This window comes from Ranitomeya imitator, chromosome 8 (assembly GCF_032444005.1).
Source record: "Ranitomeya imitator isolate aRanImi1 chromosome 8, aRanImi1.pri, whole genome shotgun sequence".
Lineage (NCBI taxonomy): Eukaryota > Metazoa > Chordata > Amphibia > Anura > Dendrobatidae > Ranitomeya > Ranitomeya imitator.
The window spans coordinates 47,748,113-47,767,254 of NC_091289.1; the positions used below are offsets into that span (position 1 = coordinate 47,748,113).

Consider the following 19,142-nt stretch of genomic DNA (forward strand, 5'->3'; position numbering starts at 1 on the left):
AGGCCAGTACACCAGGAGACATGGAGGGGGCCATAGGAGGGCAACAACCCAGCAGCAGGACCGCTACCTCAGCCTTTGTGCTAGGAGAAACAGGAGGAGCACTGCGAGGCCCTGCAAAATGACCTCCAGCAGGCCACAAATGTGCATGTGTCTGCATAAACGGTTAGAAACCGACTCCATGAGGATGGTCTGAGGGCCCAACGTCCACAGATGGGGGTTGTGCTGACAGCCCAACACCGTGCAGGACACTTGGCATTTGCCACAGAACACCATTATTGGCAAATTTGCCACTGGCGCCCTGTTCTCTTCACAGATGAAAGCAGGTTCACAATGAGCACATGTGACAGACATGACAGAGTCTGGAGACGCTGTGGAGAGCGATCTGCTGCCTGCAACATGCTTCAGCATGACCAGTTTGGCAGTGGGTCAGTAGTGGTGTGGGGTAGCATTTCTTTGGAGGGCCACACAGCCCTCCATGTGCTCACCAGAGGTAGCCTGACTGCCATTAGGTACCAAGATGAGATCCTCAGACCCCTTGTGAGACCATATGTTGGTGCGGTTGGCCCTGGGTTCCTCCTAATGCAGGACAATGCCAGACCTCATGTGGCTGGAGTGTGTCAGCAGTTCCTGCAAGATGAAGGCATTGAAGCTATGGACTGGCCTGCCCGTTCCCCAGACCTGAATCCGATTGACACATCTGGGACATCATGTCTCACACCATCCACCAATGTCACATTGTACCACAGACTGTCCAGGAGTTGGCGGATGCTTTAGTCCAGGTCTGGGAGAAAATTCCTCAGGAGACCATCCGCCGCCTCATCAGGAGCATGCCCAGGCACTGTATGGAGGTCATATAGCCACGTGGAGCTCACACACACACTACTGAGCATCATTTCCTTGTTTTGAGGCATTTCCACTGAAGTTGGACCAGCCTATTATTTGAGTTTCGCCTTTGAGTATCGTTCCAAATCCAGGCCTCCATTGGTTAATAAATTTGATTTCCATTGATGATTTTTGTGTGATTTTGTTGTCAGCACATTCAACTTTGTACAGAACAAAGCATTCAATGAGAATATTTCATTCATTCAGATCTAGGATGTGTTATTTGAGTGTTCCCTTTATTTTTTTGAGCAGTGTATATTCGCAGACACATGTTTTAGGGTGTTTTCCCATCTTCAGTGCAAATGCCTCTGACTGGGATCTACAGTGTAACATCTCTCCTATCCTTGTGAAATGTAACATGCCTTATTGACTTTTAGGATTGCTACATCCAGCAGGTGGCATTAAAGTGCTAATACTTTTCCTCTCTGAAGAGGCAATTGTCATATTCAATTTCCCATAGGAGCATTGCATGGTCTATAAGTACTGGCACGTCACTCTCCACAAAGAGAGATGTTACCCCTTAGACTCTATTTAAATATATTTTTTTGTCTCACTTGTCTCACTAATATTAATTTAAAATTTCAAAAGAAAGTAAGTGAACCCTTAAGAATTACCTGAATTTCTGCACTGATTGCTAATAAAATGTGCCCTGATTTTTATCTGTCACAATTATTGGCAAAGACAAATTATATTAATAATACAAAAGTGGTTGTGAAAAATGTGCCCTTCTAGCTCCTGATGTCAGGAATCTTACTTACCGTAAGTCCTGGACTGGAATAAGAATTGTGTCAAGGTGTACAGAGGCAAGTGCCACTCGTCACATTCTCCTGATTTGCTAAGAGGAAGGCACCTCATAATGATTCAGGAGAGTCTGAATGCCCCACGTTAAGATGGTACTGAAAATCGCCAGGCTTGATCATAGCTTTTCACTGAATTACTTTATAGAGAAGGTGGAGAAACTTTTATTTTTCCACCTCCGTGAACATCGGATCCCACTCTGATCAAACTTTGCCAAGAGCTCCTATTCTCACATAGTTAAAAGAAGCACAGTTACTCTGATTCATTAAGACCGGCATTTTTCAAGCTGATCTTGATGGAGGGTTAGGGTGGAGCGCAAAGCATCTTATTCATTAAGAGGCAGAACCCTGTTAATGAATCAGGATAGGCGTAAAGTGGAGTGCACTTTTGTGTGTGGGACTGGAGTTAGAGTTGTGACGTAAGTCACCGCTCATCATAAATTTGCCACTTTGCCAGAGCTGAGTGAAAATGGCATAAAAATGCCAAAAGTCTCAACATTTTTGCGCAGCCTAATATTGCTCTAAAATTTTTGGACTTTGCAACGTTTTTTTAAGCTAGCTTTATGGCGTAAAAGCTTTGATGAATCAGGGCCAGTGTTTTACAATTGGAGGAGACTGATGGACATGTCTGGTCTGATGACCGTCCAGAAATGGCAGACTGCTGCACCAAGTGGGCACAGCGTAACAAAGTCGGAGAACCTGTAATGTTTATATATTGGTGCCACAAAATCATGTCCCCAACAAGAGAACCAAAAGTAGACAACCCTTTTAACACTAACATTGACGTCTGCAGCTGTGAATCTCCTTGATCCCAGACAAAACAAGGCGAATTTTGCTTTCTCAAAGTTTTAGATTGTCAAGTCCATCACAGAAGTACAGTACCTGTTTAAATCACTGCGATAAATAAGGTTCATGGGGAGAAGTTCATGAGCTTCTAAGCTTAGTTTCCAATTACATGTCCAGTGTGTTTTGTAGTTGTTCACACAAGTAAGAGAATCTAGAAGTGCAGAACCTAAAAGAGAAACATATGTTAGACATCTACAGTAAATCAGGCTTGTAGTTATCAAGCAACATGTCCATGACAGACTAGACAAAGTGATTGAGATATGGCAGCTGGCTCAATTGTGTTCCTCTAATGCTCCTATAACATAATTTAACTGACATTACTATTAGGCTATGTTCACACAACCGTATTTTCAGTCCTAGTGTTGACCATGATGGAAAAAATGACAGTTCTCGGACCAATGTTATTCAATATGGTTGTTCCAAATGTTCGCTTGAAAAAAAAATGGCAGCATGCTCTATGCTATTTATAACAGTGTGGGTATTTTTGAGGATGTCCACTGTTTGGCCATGTTGCTAGCTTGCGAATGTCAGGGCTGCTTTTTCCTCTCCAATTGTGTGGATAGAATGGGCAAATCATTGAAAAGGAAACTCAAGACCAGTTGTTAGACCCTTCTACAGAGAAGAGAACTGGTGGTGCTCAACTGTGTCTAAGCAGATATTTGCTATGTATTACTTCCCGGTGAGAAGCTTAGATATTCAATGTATATTGAAAGAGTGATTTTGGAAAGAAGTCTGAAAGACATTTTAAACCATTACTGTTCACATCCCCATTCATGGCTCTGTTAGGAGATTCCATCTTCATCTCTGAAAATATAAGATTTGGACCATGTCCCCAACAGAGCCATTGACTTGAATGAGGTAAACAGAGTCTAAATATGATATTTCGACTTTGTTTCACCTCATTTATGATGGTGTCTGACTCTTCAACTGAACACACTACTGTAGTCTGCTCATTAAAGTCAATGACTCCATTAAGGGCATATCTTAATCCCCCGATGGAGTTATGAATGGGGACACAGATGTGATCTGAACCCAACTTCAGCCAAGCAATTCTTTGACTAGCAGCTATTTCCCACATCTTTTTGATCAACATTCTCATTTAGTGCCACAAAGTATTTGTGTTAATTCCAGTGGGTGGAGGGAACAAGAATCTGTAAGACACTCTGGAGCTCAAGGTGCATTAACACCTGTTGACCACGGCCATTAAATGACCATTGATTGGCTATATACAAACTGGTGGTCATTTAATGGTCTGTGTAGACAGACTGGCCACGGTTTTATTCAAGTTGAACGATCATTAATGTGATCGTTCTGTGCTCTTAAAACAAAATTTGTATCGGTAGAACATATCCTAAGGACGCAGGAGGATGGGCTACTGATGTCGATTTTAGTGCTGGAACAAGTCCAATCATTCGATGTTATTAATAAACAAGGATTATAATGAACTCTCAATCCTGATTATTGGTTCATCTAAGAGGGACTTAATTTAAAAGCAAAATGAAATAACATGAATGGGGAAAACCAATAGACCAATCCATGGTTAACAAATCGTCTGCTAACAGTGTACAATCTGGGCCATACACGTTAGATTGTCGGAGACATTAAATTAATATAAGTAGGCAGCTATAATCTTTCTGATCAGGTTTAAATCAGCTTCATAACCATGGTCAATGTAGAGAAACACCATACATACCATGCATTCCCTGTAGGAATTGTAGGGTGCAGAGTAGGACATATAGACCCTGTGTTCCCATTTTCACCTCATCCTTGAAAGTATAGAAAAGGCAAATGTCACAACATAATCAGATCTTAATGTCTTTAACCATCTCCTCTAGACTTGCATAAAATTATCTTCTGGTTTGTAGGGATTTCTCATGGAAAATTAAGTAAAACAAAATAAGAAAAAAATTCTGACACATAAAGCATTTTTTGCAACCTATGGAGAGAGGAGGTCCCCTAAGTCATATTCTCTTACCCCTTAAAAGAAATGGGAACCCAGCTCAAAGTTGTGAACTATGGACAGATCAACCTCACAATAAACATGTGTTCTCCACTAAACATGACTGTTCTTTCAATGGAAGAAGGGACTAAAGGCTATAGACTTGAAATAGCCATCTCTTGACTTCCCTAAACAAAAGTTTGAGTGCTCTACTGAGCTACTCCTCTGACCATGACCAATCTCCATGGGGTTGAAAAGGATAGGCCATTAAATCCAGCAGCATGCTGAATCTTTCTCTACCCCCTGCAATAAATCTGTCAGGGAAGAGTCGTAAGGTCCCCAAACACATTAAAACATTGGCCGATCCCAGCAATATGGGAAGGTTTAGACAACTTTAGTCTGATGTGTATGGATATCTAAGTTTGCTGCAGGAATAAAAGAATTGAACGTGCCCATCTTCCATTGAGAGAGTGTCGTAGAACACCCTAAAATTAGATTGTCTTAGATCCTGACAAAATCTCTATGTTTGGCGGAATTTTATCTAATATCAACTTAAATGGTACCTGGTATTTAAAAAAAATTTGCTTACCATGTCATAGTGACATGTCACAAGTTTTGATTGATTGTGATCTGGCTGCTTCAATGATCATTAGCACAACAGGGCTGCTGTGCCCCATAGTTTCTCATCAGCTTTGCTTGTCCTCAGAGCACGAGTGAAAGGTGTATACTTTATATGGATCTGAAGAGAACTGAGCAAAGACAATGAGAAATAAAAGCACATGGCTCATCTAAGCACTTGTTCTGTATTTTCTTTGATTGCGAGGCGTCTTAATACCAAGACCCCCCACCCTCCAAATCAAAACTTCTGACAAGTCACCAAAACTTGTGAAAAGTTTTCATAAATCATAATTGGCACCCTTCAAGGCTCAAATCTCCTTTTCCTTCTGTGTGTAAGGTATCATCTGGATTTTCATTCTTAATGTCTGCCTGGTACATTACAGTAATGTTTATAAAATGGAAGGTACTTTAGAGCAACATTTTTATGCAAGGTTCTTCTGGCTCCTATGTTGGCATTATAACTTTGGTTTTCTTCATTGACCTTTTGTCATTAGACTAGTGATCTGAGTAATGAGAAATAAAAGTGTCCAATTTCTACAAAGTCAAGTAATTGCAGGTAAGTGGCACTGTAAGATTTGTTAGGCTGAGTTGGCATCTAGGTTAAGGTCACAGGGTTACGTGTCTCCTTTTCTTTCAAATGCTTTGTACAAAACAGGCAATAAATAAGGTATTTGAACACTTTTTTCATCAAGAATTGGGAAAAATTGGAACTTAGCGAGCAGTCGCTTTACATTTCAGAAGCTTTTATACCTAGACTGTGCACCTACCATCCATCAGTTAGGCCACAACCAGGGGTTTAACTATCTGTGCAGTGGTTGGAGTCGCACCCAGACCCTGGAGTCTAAGGGGTCCCATATTAGAGGAGCAATACTATTGACAACCATTGATAGTAGGGGACCCCGTCTGAGGTTTTGCATTGGGAACAATAAGATTCAAATTACTCCACTGGCCATAATAATAGTCATGCATTTAACTTTCACGATGGGTGTCCTACATATCTTATCTTTTCAAACTTATCAGGAAAATTCCCTGCATTTACATCCAATCAAGGTCAGATACAGACCTTTCTTGTCCATTGCGCCAACGTCGTAAAATGCAGAATGGGAGGAAAACAACTTATATCACTTGGATTTCTCGGTCTAAAACATTTCTGATGCTAGTTATAATGGCATGAAGTTCCTTGTTAAGCCGCTGCTTTAAGTGTTACAAAATGAGACTCCGACCCATGCTAAATTATAACGACAAATAAATACATTTACCATCTTCGACTCATCCCAACATCCTATAGTCACGCTACAATTTCTGTGCATAAACAATCCCACCACCATAACATATGCCCTCTACAGCTTCCCTAGATTTGCAATAAAACACAATGGATTGCAAATTACGGTCGGATGTGAGTTATTTTGTATATTTTATGCATATACTGGTACATCATAATTTCAAACATCTCACAAAATAGTAAATATAACACAAGTCATAGGAGTGATACAAATAACTAGAAAGATGGTGACATCCTATGCATAATAATATAAGTACTCCCATAGACGATCAGTTAGCAGATATATCCTCTGCCCATGTGGTAGGTAATACCATGTTTTCCACTATCTGTTCCCTTAGCCTTTCTCTTACCTGTGCTCATCTCATGGCCATAGTTCCACAGTCACACAAGTCTATACACGTGCACCGTCTTGTGAGACTAGCCAGTGTCCAGTCTGTGAGTAAGAGAGAGATGTGGTTGACTGTTTTCCTGTTTGTTGCAACCTCTTCTAGGAATGGGGAAGTGGCTTTATGTCACAGTCGCGAATAGGTGGGAAATTAACAATCTCTGTAATGGGAGATTCCCAGTGGTACAATCCTAAAGAAAGGGGTTGTCTCATGACTTTAATAGAGCATATGGGATGGAGGCTTGGGACCCTCCTGTATGAAAAAGAATGTACGGCAGCTATGTCATGCTGCTGGATTCGATCCCTTGAGCTTCTGTTCTGTGGTTGGCTTCTCTTTCTGCCGAACAACAGGACTCACCCCTTTTCTCTGGGTGTTCGAGTTCTGCTATTCTGGCTGATGTCTGTGTAGCTTAACACAGGTGATTTAATTTGCCTGCCTATCACCTTTTGGGTGCAGGTTTATACTCTGTCCCAAGCTGGCGTTTCCTGCTGGTGGTAGGTTCTTTTGGATATACTGACATTTTATTGATATTTGCAGCCAGTCTGTGAGATTCCAGCTAGGGATTTTCACTGTTTTTCTGCTATAACTTGCACCTTTCTTCCGTTTATCGTTAATAAGTAGGCAGTATATTTGCTAGCAGTATTTGCTCTATTCTTCTGTTTGGTGTTTTGTTATTTACTTTACTCACTCTGATCTTTCCTTTTTGCAGCACACTTTTCCTTTACTAGGTATTCACACACTGTTCTGCCCTCCAGTTCTTTAGGAGGCACATGAAACAACTCGATAACCATTTAGGCAGTTAGGTTCAAGTTCCCATCTCCTAGACAAATGTTTCTCAACTACAGTCCTCAAGAGCCACCAACAGGTCATGTTTTCAGGATTTCCTTAGTATTGCATAGGTGATGGAATTAATGCTTGAGCAGGTGATGAAATTATCATCTGTGCAATACTAAGGATATCCTGAAAACTTGACCTGTCGGTGAGTCTTCAGGACAGGAGTTGAGAAACACTGTCCTAGACTATGGTTAGGGCCATCTCTGTGCCACAAGGGACTGTGGTGTCAAGATATCTAGTCTGTACAGGAGCTGGCAGGGTCAGTTGCAGTTTTCAGTGTATAACCTATTTCCCTAGTGAGTTGCTACACAAGCATAAAACCCAATTTGTCCATTTGAATTTCACTTGGTCTGATGAAAGCACCAATTTGGTAGTGAAACGTATATCTTGAATGTCTTACCAATAAAGGAACCTCAAAATTATTAAATGTTATAGGGGCACTCTGGATATTGTGACTGTCAGAAGGGCACACAGATGGCCTTATTACTTTCTAGGGTGCAAAATGTGGGCACTGTTTTCTTGGGCATATGCACAGGGTATTACTATATTCTAGATGGTTGTTTTACCATCCGGAGGGCACACAGTAGGTGCAGTAATAGGGACACATATGGCAGCAGTGGCTCAGTATTGGGGTATTAGCAGGATAAGGAATTTGTGCAGTTTGGGAATAGATGGGGACGATGCCTGAAATGTGAGAAGTCAGATGTGTCTTTGTTGTAATCTCTGCAACCAACTCCTGGCTGGAGAAGTTGTCGTATCAGTCTCCATCAGAAAGAATGTTATCTGTAAGTTACCATCTGTAACTCCACTGTGATCTCCTATATGTTCTGCAGCACTGGTGTTTCTGCAAAACACTCTTCCCTTACATGTATTTTCCTTGCTATATGTGATCCTGTTGGAGGTTGTGTGAATTAATATCCTGCTTATATTCAGACTAGATGGTGGCCCGATTCTAACGCATCGGGTATTCTAATCTAGAATATGCATGTCCACGTAGTATATTGCACAGCCACGTAGTATATTGCACAGCCACGTAGTATATTGCCCAGCCACGTAGTATATTGCCCAGTGACGTAGTATATTGTCCAGTGACGTAGTATATTGCCCAGCCACGTAGTATATTGCCCAGCCACGTAGTATATTGCCCAGCCACGTAGTATATTGCCCAGTTATGTAGTATATTGCCCAGTGATGTAGTATATTGCCCAGCCATGTAATATATTGCCCAGTGACGTAGTATATTGCCCAGCCACGTAGTATATTGCCCAGTTACGTAGTATATTGCCCAGTGACGTAGTATACAGCACAGAGCTACATAGTATATTGCCCAGCCACGTATATGACACAGGTTAAAAAATAAAAAATAAACATATACTCACCTTCCGATCCGAGGGCCCCTTGTAGTTCTGTCGCCTGTGCGCGGTGCACGCGGCAGCTTCCGGTCCCAGGGTGTGATGACGTCGCAGTCACATGACCGTGACGTCATGGCAGGTCCTTCTCGCGCAGGCGCGCAGGACCTGTGATGACGTCGCAGTCACATGACCATGACGTCATGGCAGGTTCTTCTCGCGCAGGACCTGTGATGACGTCGCGGTCACATGACCGTGACATCATGGCAGGTCGTTGTCGCATACCATCTGTGATGAGGGAGCCGCTGCCATCTTGGACGGTTATACTAACAGAGATTGGTGTGACTCCATTTTGTCTCCTGGTCACACGTCTGCAGAGATGAGTGCTCCTGGCCCCCACCTATTCTCATGAATAAAGTTCCTTTTAGCATGGTAATTAAGTCAAGCTCAGTGTAGCAGGCAGAAGGTACTTCAAAGCCAATGAGGAAGCCACACCAGCAGGGGACTAGGAGGTGCTTGGGGGCTTAATTAAAGCATGCATGTCAGGTGGCTCCAGGAGCCTAAGTCTATTATCTGCCCAGCCGGACCATCTCCGCCATGAAATTATGAATTATGGATGCGTCGTCCGAGGTATAGGCTCATAAAAATATCCTCATGGCCCTGAAGAAATTGCGCATCTGACCGTGCAATTCCGGGTCCGTGGGGGTTCTGAAACCTGAGATATGGAGATCAGCCACCCACAGCGGCCGAATGGGTCCAGGTTTGATCCCTATACGACTGGCAGAACAAACCTCATGCGCTGGTACCGCCTGTGTACTGATCCGACCACCCTGAGAGCAGTTATCACATATATTAGATATTGGGCACAGATTTTGCAGTTAAGCTGAGGGGTGGAGATTGCTAGCCCACCCAGTTACGGGGGGGGGGGCACAGAAGGTTTAAGAGCAGAGGACACTTGGAGAGTGGCACTCACTGAACAGGATAAGATGATGATAAACTAAGGAACAGGGTATGCCAGCCAGAGGGGAGAAAGCACATGCTTTCTGGGGGCTGCCCGGCAACTAAGTATTGGACCTGCGGAATGCTGAGCCCCCGGCTTCCACAGGCGACCTTCAACCTGGTAAATTGACCTCCAGCTTTATACCTTTAAGCCGTGTATTGTGATTGATATATTTTACTCTGACTGTAACTCTTGATATATTTTGTCTGTATATTACTTGTAATTACCTAGTGCGCCTTTAAGGCAATTAAATCATAAATTAATTTTGGGCTGATCCTTTTACTCTGATTGTGAATCTTAGAATACCCAGCATGGGTAACAGGGCAGTCTCCCCGGCGGCCATTTGCGCTAGGTGCAGTTCCCTTATTGACCTGAGAGACAAAGGGGGCGCCGGAGAGCTGTGCCTGTGTAGTGATGTCACGGATTGGTGACGTGGGAAAAAGCGGGGTTTCCTTCACACCATCCTTAACACCAGAACCTGCCGCGTCACGAAAGATGAGTATATAATGATTTTTTATTTTTTAAAATTATTTTTAATATTAGATCTTTTTACTATTGACGCTGCATAGCCAGCATCAATAGTAAAAACTTGGTCACACAGGGTTAATAGCGGCGGTAATGGAGTGAGTTACCTGCGGCATAATGCGGACCATTACCGCTGGCATTAACCCTGTGTGAGCGGTGACTGCGGGGAGTATGGAGCGGGCTTCGGGCACTGACTGCAAGGGAGTAGGGAGGGACTAATCGGACTGTGGCCGTCGCTGATTGGTCGCGGCAGCCATGACAGGCAGCTGGCGAGACCAATCAGCGACTTGGATTCCATGACAGACAGAGGCCGCGACCAATGAATATCCGTGACAGACAGAAGGACAGAAAGACGGAAGTGACCCTTAGACAATTATATAGTAGATTATCGGAAGTGGAACGAAGCTACGCGCTTGCAGAAGTGGACTGGCAAACCGTATTTCTCTTGACCCACAAGATGCTAGTTAGAAAAATATAGTCAGCTTACCGGGCTGTAATGAGATCCCCAAACTTGCCAATGCCCAGCACGGATCGGGGTGAGCACCCACGCCAAATGAGAACAAGAGGAAAAATGATCCAGCTTGAGGCGGAGGTGGCTAAAATTTGATCATGAGTAAGACTCTGTAGTTGAAACGCGTTGATTGTCCTCACTACTGTGCCAGGTGTTTGCTATGCTTATGTTTTGAAGAACATTATAAATTTTTAAGTTGTCCAATCAAGCTTCACAAAGTTGTAGCCTCCTCCGCCTCAAGCTGGTTCATTTTTCCTCTTGTTCACAAGATGCTAGTGACTTGTCAGGCTCAAAAGAAAACATTATGCCCCCGATTCATCAAGACTTTTGTTTTGCACATCAGTCTCAATAAAGGATGCACTGGAGTAAGTTGCACCAACATCAAGATATGTGTACCTCTTAATAAATTTGTAGCAACTTTCAGCTCATGTGCCTGCATTAGAAATGCACTCCGGTAAGGGACAGGAGTAAATTTCTGGCATAAATTACAGAATTTTTGTGGCATAAATTATGAAGAATTTGTAGGCAATATTCAGCCACACTTCCTGCCTCTGGTTTGCTCTTACAGATGACAGTCATTGAGTGGAAGAAATCCACTGGACCCCATTGTAAGACCAGATCCCTGTACAGGGCTTAAAGGGTGAAGGTTGTTGTACCTCTAGAATCTTCCAGACAAAGACTGTCCGAGATAGCCTTTTTGAGCCTGTGGCCACTGTCATGCATGACAACATGATTTTCGATTTACTTGGATTAACAAAATAAACCATACTCAAGGATAGACAGTTACTTTAAGACTGGGGCTACACACAAATATTTTGTAGTGTTATAAGGTCCTTGAGATGGAACGCCATTAAAATTAAATTCTCTATATTTTTCAACAGCACCCCAGCCTACAATGAACTCAAAACATGGCCCATACTTGCCAATAAGTCTTGCAACCTAACTGCAAAAAAATGGGATTTAAGCAAGGATCCCTCAAATTTAAGCATTCATGGCCAATTTGGAGTCTTTCCAAGGATTCCTGATGAAGGGGCTACTTAGATGTCTAGTTTAGGGGCATTGCAATGTTATTAAGCATGTCATCTGTGTAAATAACCAAAGCCATGGCAACATTCAGTAGAACACTATAAAAAAAAACTTAAAAGTAGGGGCTGTTCTTTCATTGAGGATGGGACAATATGATCTAAGACAAGGTAACTGTTGGCTTTTTTTGGTCACATTATTTTTGTACAATCAACTTCTGTTTTAACAGAAAAGACAGAATACAATATACAAATATAAATGCTTAGTAAAATCGTGTCCTTATATGATCACACTACAGTGTCACAAGGGTAGAATATTTAAGGAAAATCTAGTCCCTATTGACTTTACAAAACTCATAATTTATGTAACGGTGCACTTTCTTTCTTTGGAAATTAGGTACTGTAAGTGGATTAAAAATAAGCAATAACACAGGAGAAAAACACTTGGGAGAAAAAGATGAGAAAAAGGGTAGTAGTGGCAAGAATCAGAAACCTAATTGTAAATTTTAGGCAGAGTGTTTGAGCACCTGTACTATCTATATCGAATTTTAGACCTCAATTCATCGGTTATCAACAGAATTTAGATGTAATAGTGTTTGAAATGTCGCAACGTTTTTGTGCAACCCATAACTGCGGAAACATTTTACAACTTTTGGCATTTTTACACCAGTCTTGGTCAGCTTTTAATAAGTGAAGGTGTGGGCTTTCTTTTTGGAATCGTACAATGGCAGGTCAATCTGGATTGAGCCGGTGGTGAACGTAGAAACCTTGGGTTTCTTTGTCAGCATTGCAGGAGAACATGGTCTTGGTTTGCATTTTCAGTGTAGTTGGTTGGCGGAGGAATGACCTCATTTTGGATAGACCAGGGTTTAATAGCAAACCGTATACTACTTCATTTGTTTCCCATTGTTGTGGCATTGTCATTATGGGGCAACAGGGTTCAGAACAAAAAGATCCAGTTTTGTTGTAATATTGAAGGGGTGGTGGTGATGAATTTGTTATTGTTGTCAGCACCGTCAGTGGTAAAGGTTTTACAGTGTCTGGTCCTGCTGGGCTTGACATTTAATTTGTGGGTAGTGGCGGAGTGATGGTCGGGCATGAATAATCACATAGCTGATGTTCTCTCTCATTCACAATGGGCCTGGTGTATCCTGCAGAGTTGTGGAGCCTTCCTTGCGGGCAGTAAGGAATTTGTTTTCAAGGTATTTATTGGATAGGACATGGGCACATTACGGCCGGGCTTGGAACATTTGGGAGGATTGGAGTACATCGCTGGTGTAACATCCCTGCCGTCATCACTGCATGGCCTTCCATTCCCCACCTGCCTGTTACATCAACTCACTCACCCAGTGCCATGCTGTGAGATCTGTCTGCTGCTGGCTCCATGCCATGTGCTCCATGGCCGCTTACTCTGTGTACACTTCCTGGCTGTGTGCATAGGGGGGCGGCGCCAGCAACTCCGGATTCTTATTGAGACTGTGTGCACCTCCCTTAGGTGCTCCTGGCCAATAGCCTTGAGGCCTCTGATACTTAAGGCATCCTCACCCATGGGAGGATGCCTGAGCAAACTATTTCCCTCAGTTAGCACTTGCTACTGAGCTGCCAGGTCGTGTCTGTTACCTGTCTCAGAGGGATGCAATTAGCAGGCCTTCATCTGTGTTCTGTTTGTGTATCTGTGTCCGTTCCTGTCTGAACTCTGGTCTATGTCCGTTCCTGTTCCTCTTTTGTCATTAGTCATTTCCCACTCTGCTGTGTTTACCTTCGCCTTATCTTTCTGCTCTGTTCGCCACTGACTGTGGCTCTGTTTCTCTCTGCTCAGTTCTGCCACAACCTGTGGCTCTGTGCCTCTCAGCTTTGCTCTCGGCTCTGCACTCTGTGGCTTTGCTCTCAGCTCTACTCTCTGTAACTTTGCTCTGCACCCTGACCTTGCTCTGCACTCTGTGGTTTTGCTCTCAGCTCTGCTCTCTGAAACTTGGCCCTGCACTCTGACCTTGCTCTGCACTCTGTGGTTTTGCTCTGCGGCGCCACTCTGCTCTCGCTCTGCGGTTCCGCTCCTTGCGGTTCTACCTGGCTCCGCCTCCTGTGTTTCAGCACGTGGCTCCACCCCGTACTCTTGGCTCCGCCTCCTGTGTTCCTGCATGTGGCTCCACTTCTCTGCTCTTAGCTCCGCCTTCTCCGTCTCTGCTCTTAGCTCTGTCTTCTCCTTCTCTGCTCTTAGCTCTGCCTTCTCCTTCTCTGCTCTTAGCTCCGCCTTCTCCTTCTCTGCTCTTAGCTCCGCCTTCTCCTTCTCTGCTTTTAGCTCCATCTTCTCCTTCTCTGCTCTTAGCTCCGCCTTCTCTACTCTTGCTCCACCTCCTGTGGTTCTGCTTTGCATCTGCTCTTGGTCTATCTTTGTTCAGCAACTTGCCGTACAGGTCTCTACCTGTTTCTTTATATTCTCCTGTCTGAACAGGTTCCTACCTGTTTCCATATACTCTCCTGTCTGTACAGTATCTTACCTGTTTTCATACACCCGCCTATATACCAGTTCCTACCAGAGTATCAGCCCTGTCTGCCTGTCTGCCAGTGCCAGCCGTGCCCGCCTGTCTGCCAGAGTGCCAGCCGTGCCGGTCTGCCTGCCTGTATCTCCATTAAGCCAGTCTGCCCGTCAGGGCCTCTGCCGTACCCGTCTGTCAGCCAGTGTCACAGCCATGCCTGCCTGCCTGTGTCTCGTCCCCGGTGGGATCAGCATCCACAGTCCGACTCCACCCTGGAGTGGTACCTGGTAGCTTCCTATTGCACAGGTCTGACCTCACCATCAGAGGCTCCAGCGAACACCTAGGAAGCTACTTAGTTACACCCCTTCCAGGGAAGTTTGGGCTGTGGTCCAGTGGGGTCACACCCCCAGACGCCCGCGTCAACCAGTCTCGGCGCGAGTGTTACAGCTGGGAGAGGAATGGGAAGAGGAGCGTATGGTATTGCTGCTGGAGGGGCATTGTTGAGAAAAAGGTTGGTCAGTGACAAAATCGAACAAATTTAAGGCAGGGTTAGCCTTTGGTTTTAAGGTAAGGGGTCATAACCATGAAACAAAGTCTTTTTTGGTCCTTAAAGCTTAACAGGATGGAAAAAGGACTGGAAGGTAGCAGACTGAAGGCGTCCGGGTTCTTATGAGCTGTTGTTAATTATAGATAGGCAGTTCATTGATGTGTGTTCATCACAATTGGAGACCTTTTCAAGTTGCCTTTTTTCATTAGCCTTTTTTAGAGCTCTTCATCTGAGAGAGTTGGTTAGCCCCTCTAGAGTTAGTGAAGGAGGACGGTTGAGGGAGGACGTGGATGTTTACAGCAATAGAGTTGTGGTGTTCATTCGTTCATCAAAGACAGATGTCATTGGGAAAGGATGTAAGGTAGTATTGTTTGAGGTTAGAGGTTCACCATTATGTCCAGTGGCCTGTGTAAGTGAGTTTATGAGATGGTGTGGTGGGCTGAATGCCTCATTGTTGGTTCATGTGAGTGGTACCTTTTTGTCGCACTTTCAATTTGTGGCTATATTTAAGCGTTGTTTGAATTAGGTGGAGTTTCATCAAAGGAGCATAGTGAGCATTCATTTTGAATTGGAGCGGCTAAGCAGGCAGCCAGGATGGGATTGGGTAACAAAATGGTGAAGAGGATTGGGAGGTGGGAATCCGCAAGGTTTTGGTCCTATATACGTCCAGCTTTGGTATAAAATGAGGCGGGTGTGTTTTATAAGGTTTAAATGTGTTGTTCTTTTGTTACAGAAAGTGGTCAGCTGATCATGTGGATTATGGGGCATACGTTTGCGTTCTGGGCGGCGCTGAGGGCGGAGTTACGTCCCAATAGGCAGCAGATGGGCTTTTCAAGAGATGTGGCCGTTCTACGCTGGATTAGAAAGCAGGGGATGATCTGGAATCATTTACTCCTGGACTTTCACCGTTTTGTTCATCTGAACCAAGCTCCGGATGTGCTGGTAATGTACTTGGGGATAATGATCTAGGTAAGACTCCTTGTAGGGAACTTATAAAATATATCAAGTTCCATTTATTAAGGCTCTGGACAGTGTTCCCCAGGGTGCTGGCAATTTGGTTGGATATTATTCCCAGGAAGGTTTGACAGGGAGCTCGACCATTAGGGGGTTAATAAAGCAAGGATAAAAGTGAATAGGGTGGTGTATCGTTTTATAGTAAGGAGTGGTGCGGTGGTGCGTCATGTGGAACTGGAGTCGGGTGAAGGGGAATTTTGGAGGAGGGATGGAATACATTTGAATGCCATAGGTATGGACATGTGGTGTTTGGCGGTACAAGAAGGCATTGAGAAGGCTCTGAAGGTGTGGGGGGACATAAATGTTTGAGGGGTACAAAACATTTATGTTTGTGGCATGGGGGGAGGTCCTCGAAGTTGGTGGAGTTGGTTAATGGCGGATCGGTGTGTTGGGGGGAATTGCAAGAAATACTGGACCCTCCCTGGGTGCATTTAAGTGGACGAGTGTTTAAATAATCCCGGGAAAGAGATTAAAGGGTCCCATGGTCAATGGTTTCTGACATTGGCCAGGTTGGATAATAGGTGTCTTTGAGCTGGTGCATAGCAGATAAAGGTAAGACATGACCTGGGGCCAAGGTGGCCTTATTAAACCTGCGGTTTATAGCTTCTGGGGCTTCGACTGCCACCCCTTCTGGCAAGTTGTTGTTTAAACTGTTTGGTTATTAATGTTAATAAAAGGCTGCTGTGGCCAATTAATCCAATTCAAGTGTGGTGTGATTATTTGGAAGTTTATTAAGAAAGAATAAGGTGGGGAGTAGGAGGAAAGGGGTCAAATTTGAAGCTCACATGAATCGCAAATACCCCTTATGTCTATAAATATATGTCTGACTCTATATGACTGGACATTTTAACAACAGGAAATGAAAGATGATATGTTGCTGTGCTTTAAGGAAGTTACTATGTGAAGAAATAAGGAATGTCTTTAGATTTCATCATTATCTTATTGCCAAATAGCAGTTTATAAACAGATTAGATTCATCATTGCATATATTGTTGTGCTATCTTGACATTGCTTATGAGGACACTTCGCTTTTCCTATAAAATGCAAAAAGCTTCAATTTCTTAATCTGAAGCATAATATTAACGAATGACGTTTCTTTCCAATTAATGTGTCGACTTTGTAAAAAATTAGCATTTCATTAATTTGTTTGAAATGTCTAGAAAAGCCAAAATGACGTAGAAATCAGAAACCTAACTAAGCAACAAAAGACAACTTGAAAAAAGGTGCAAATTGTTTGATGATGATGCAAATTAAAAAGTCTCTAATTGAGAAGTATTCACACCAAAAACTGTTGGAAATGGAGTGATGAATCGGGCCCACAGCATTCATCTGTAAGGTGCAGGTAGCGGAGCAACCAACCAACCTAGATACTCTTTGGGAATACTTGCACGGATGTCCTGAACTGAACACACCAGCAGCAGTATTAACAGTCTGAGCAAAGTGTTTTTTCTATGAACCTCTGCAGTCAGCCTCTCAGTACCCCAGGTTCTCTTTACCTTCTGAGTCAGCCTCTCAGTACCTCAGGGGCGCTTTACCTCCTTTGTCAGCCTCTCTGTACCCCAGGTGCCCTTATACTTTGTATACTTCTTTTGTTTATTACTGGCTACACTAATAATGGCAAATTCTTGAATTTGTGCTGGACAACAAGGTTTCACTTTGCTTCTTCTGGGGTTCTGCTAATCTCCCCTTGATTCTGTACACTGGACCACTGGTAGTCTCCCCTTGATTCTGTACACAGTGCCCTTTTGCTGTGTACACTCACACTTCTCTTTTTCTGATATCCGAAGTTACTAGCTACACTGGTAATGATGAATTCTTGAAGTTGTGCTGAACAATAAAGTTTCATTTTGCTTCTTCAGGGGTTCTGGTAATCTCCCCTTGATTCTATACACAGGCGCCCGGGTAATCTGCCTTTGATTCTGCACCCAGTGCCCTTTTGCTGTGTACACTCACACTTCTCTTGTTCTGGTATCCGGATTTACTGACTGTATTGGCAATTGTGAATTCTTGAAGTTGTGCTCGACAACAAAGTTTCACTTTGCTTATTCAAGAGTTCTGATAATCTCCCCTTGATTCTACCCACAGGCCCCCAATTGAGCCATTCAGATGTACATCTTCCTCCTCAGTCATCGCACACTGAACTTTGCACAAGAGTAAGATCTATTCACCCACTCCTGTTAAAGCTGAATCTTCGTCCCCAGCCATCCCGACCATTAGTCTGACAACCTCTACTGCACAATATGGGCACATAAAACATAAAAGGCTGCACAGGAAGCAGATGTTGCGGCAACATCTTAGTGTGTTAGGCCGGCGGCACACACAACGTCTAAAAAATCGGTCCGTTTTATACGGACGAGAATCGCACAAATGTTTCCTAATCCGATTGTAATGCGAGGATGCGATTTCCTCGCATGTGAGCGTCCGTTCGAAATCCGTTTGACATCCGTCTGGCGATATTTTGTCGGCGGCTTGCAAAATGGACAAATAACGGTTTTTAGGCCTGTAATAAATTAAAAACAGCAGCCAGACACCTATTTATTGTGAGGCTACCAACTTTACCCAACATTTGTTGCTTGTTTTGTGTTAGTTGTGCTTTGTGACAAACATGACAGATAGACTGGCATTGAACCACCACTGAGCGTGTGCTTTTCAATTGTGTTTTCTTCAGATGTTTTTGAGAGGCATACCCTGTGATTGTGGATCCGCGAAGGAGGAGCAAGAATGTTGGTCCATCCACTTTTGAGGCAAAGGCTAACTAAAAGGACATTTCCCCCATCTAGAATCATGTCTGCGTAGCCATCCTGACAATTATTTGCCATATTCTTGGATGGGCCTTGTTTTTTTTTATTTTTTGGTGATATTGGGCACCCTGAGGTCACGTTTCCGGACACCAGAATGCACAAACCTATTTCTTGAGAGGAGCGGCTTATCATTACGTTATTGTATGCAGGGCCGTATTTAGAGTTTCTGCTGCCCTAGGCACTTTTAGTGCTGCCTCCCCCTTTGGTGAGTATGACACTATCGGCAGTGACTTTGGCAAAAATCGCTGATGTGAAAGTCGCCTTTTGCAGCAGATCCGACAGTTTTTCCGCATCTGCCGCGTAATGGATCAC

General features: G+C 43.6%; 1 protein-coding gene across 3 annotated transcripts in view; it reads right to left on the reverse strand.

Moving 5' to 3' along the window:
* The window catches only part of CSF2RB (colony stimulating factor 2 receptor subunit beta), a 55,605-nt gene extending 48,778 nt beyond the window's left edge, over window positions 1-6,827 (reverse strand). The window contains exons 1-4 of one of the 3 annotated variants that reach the window (XM_069736862.1): window positions 6,715-6,801; window positions 5,054-5,213; window positions 4,219-4,291; window positions 2,562-2,691 (exon numbers count right to left, since the gene is read on the reverse strand). In XM_069736862.1, the coding sequence (XP_069592963.1) occupies window positions 2,562-2,691; window positions 4,219-4,291; window positions 5,054-5,056 (206 nt within the window). In that variant the 5' untranslated portion in view covers window positions 5,057-5,213; window positions 6,715-6,801. Of the gene's footprint in view, window positions 1-2,561; window positions 2,692-4,218; window positions 4,292-5,053; window positions 5,214-6,714 lie in introns of those variants that run through there. The other 2 variants (XM_069736863.1, XM_069736864.1) reach the window with 2 other exon arrangements.
* Window positions 6,828-19,142: the final 12,315 nt, after the last annotated feature.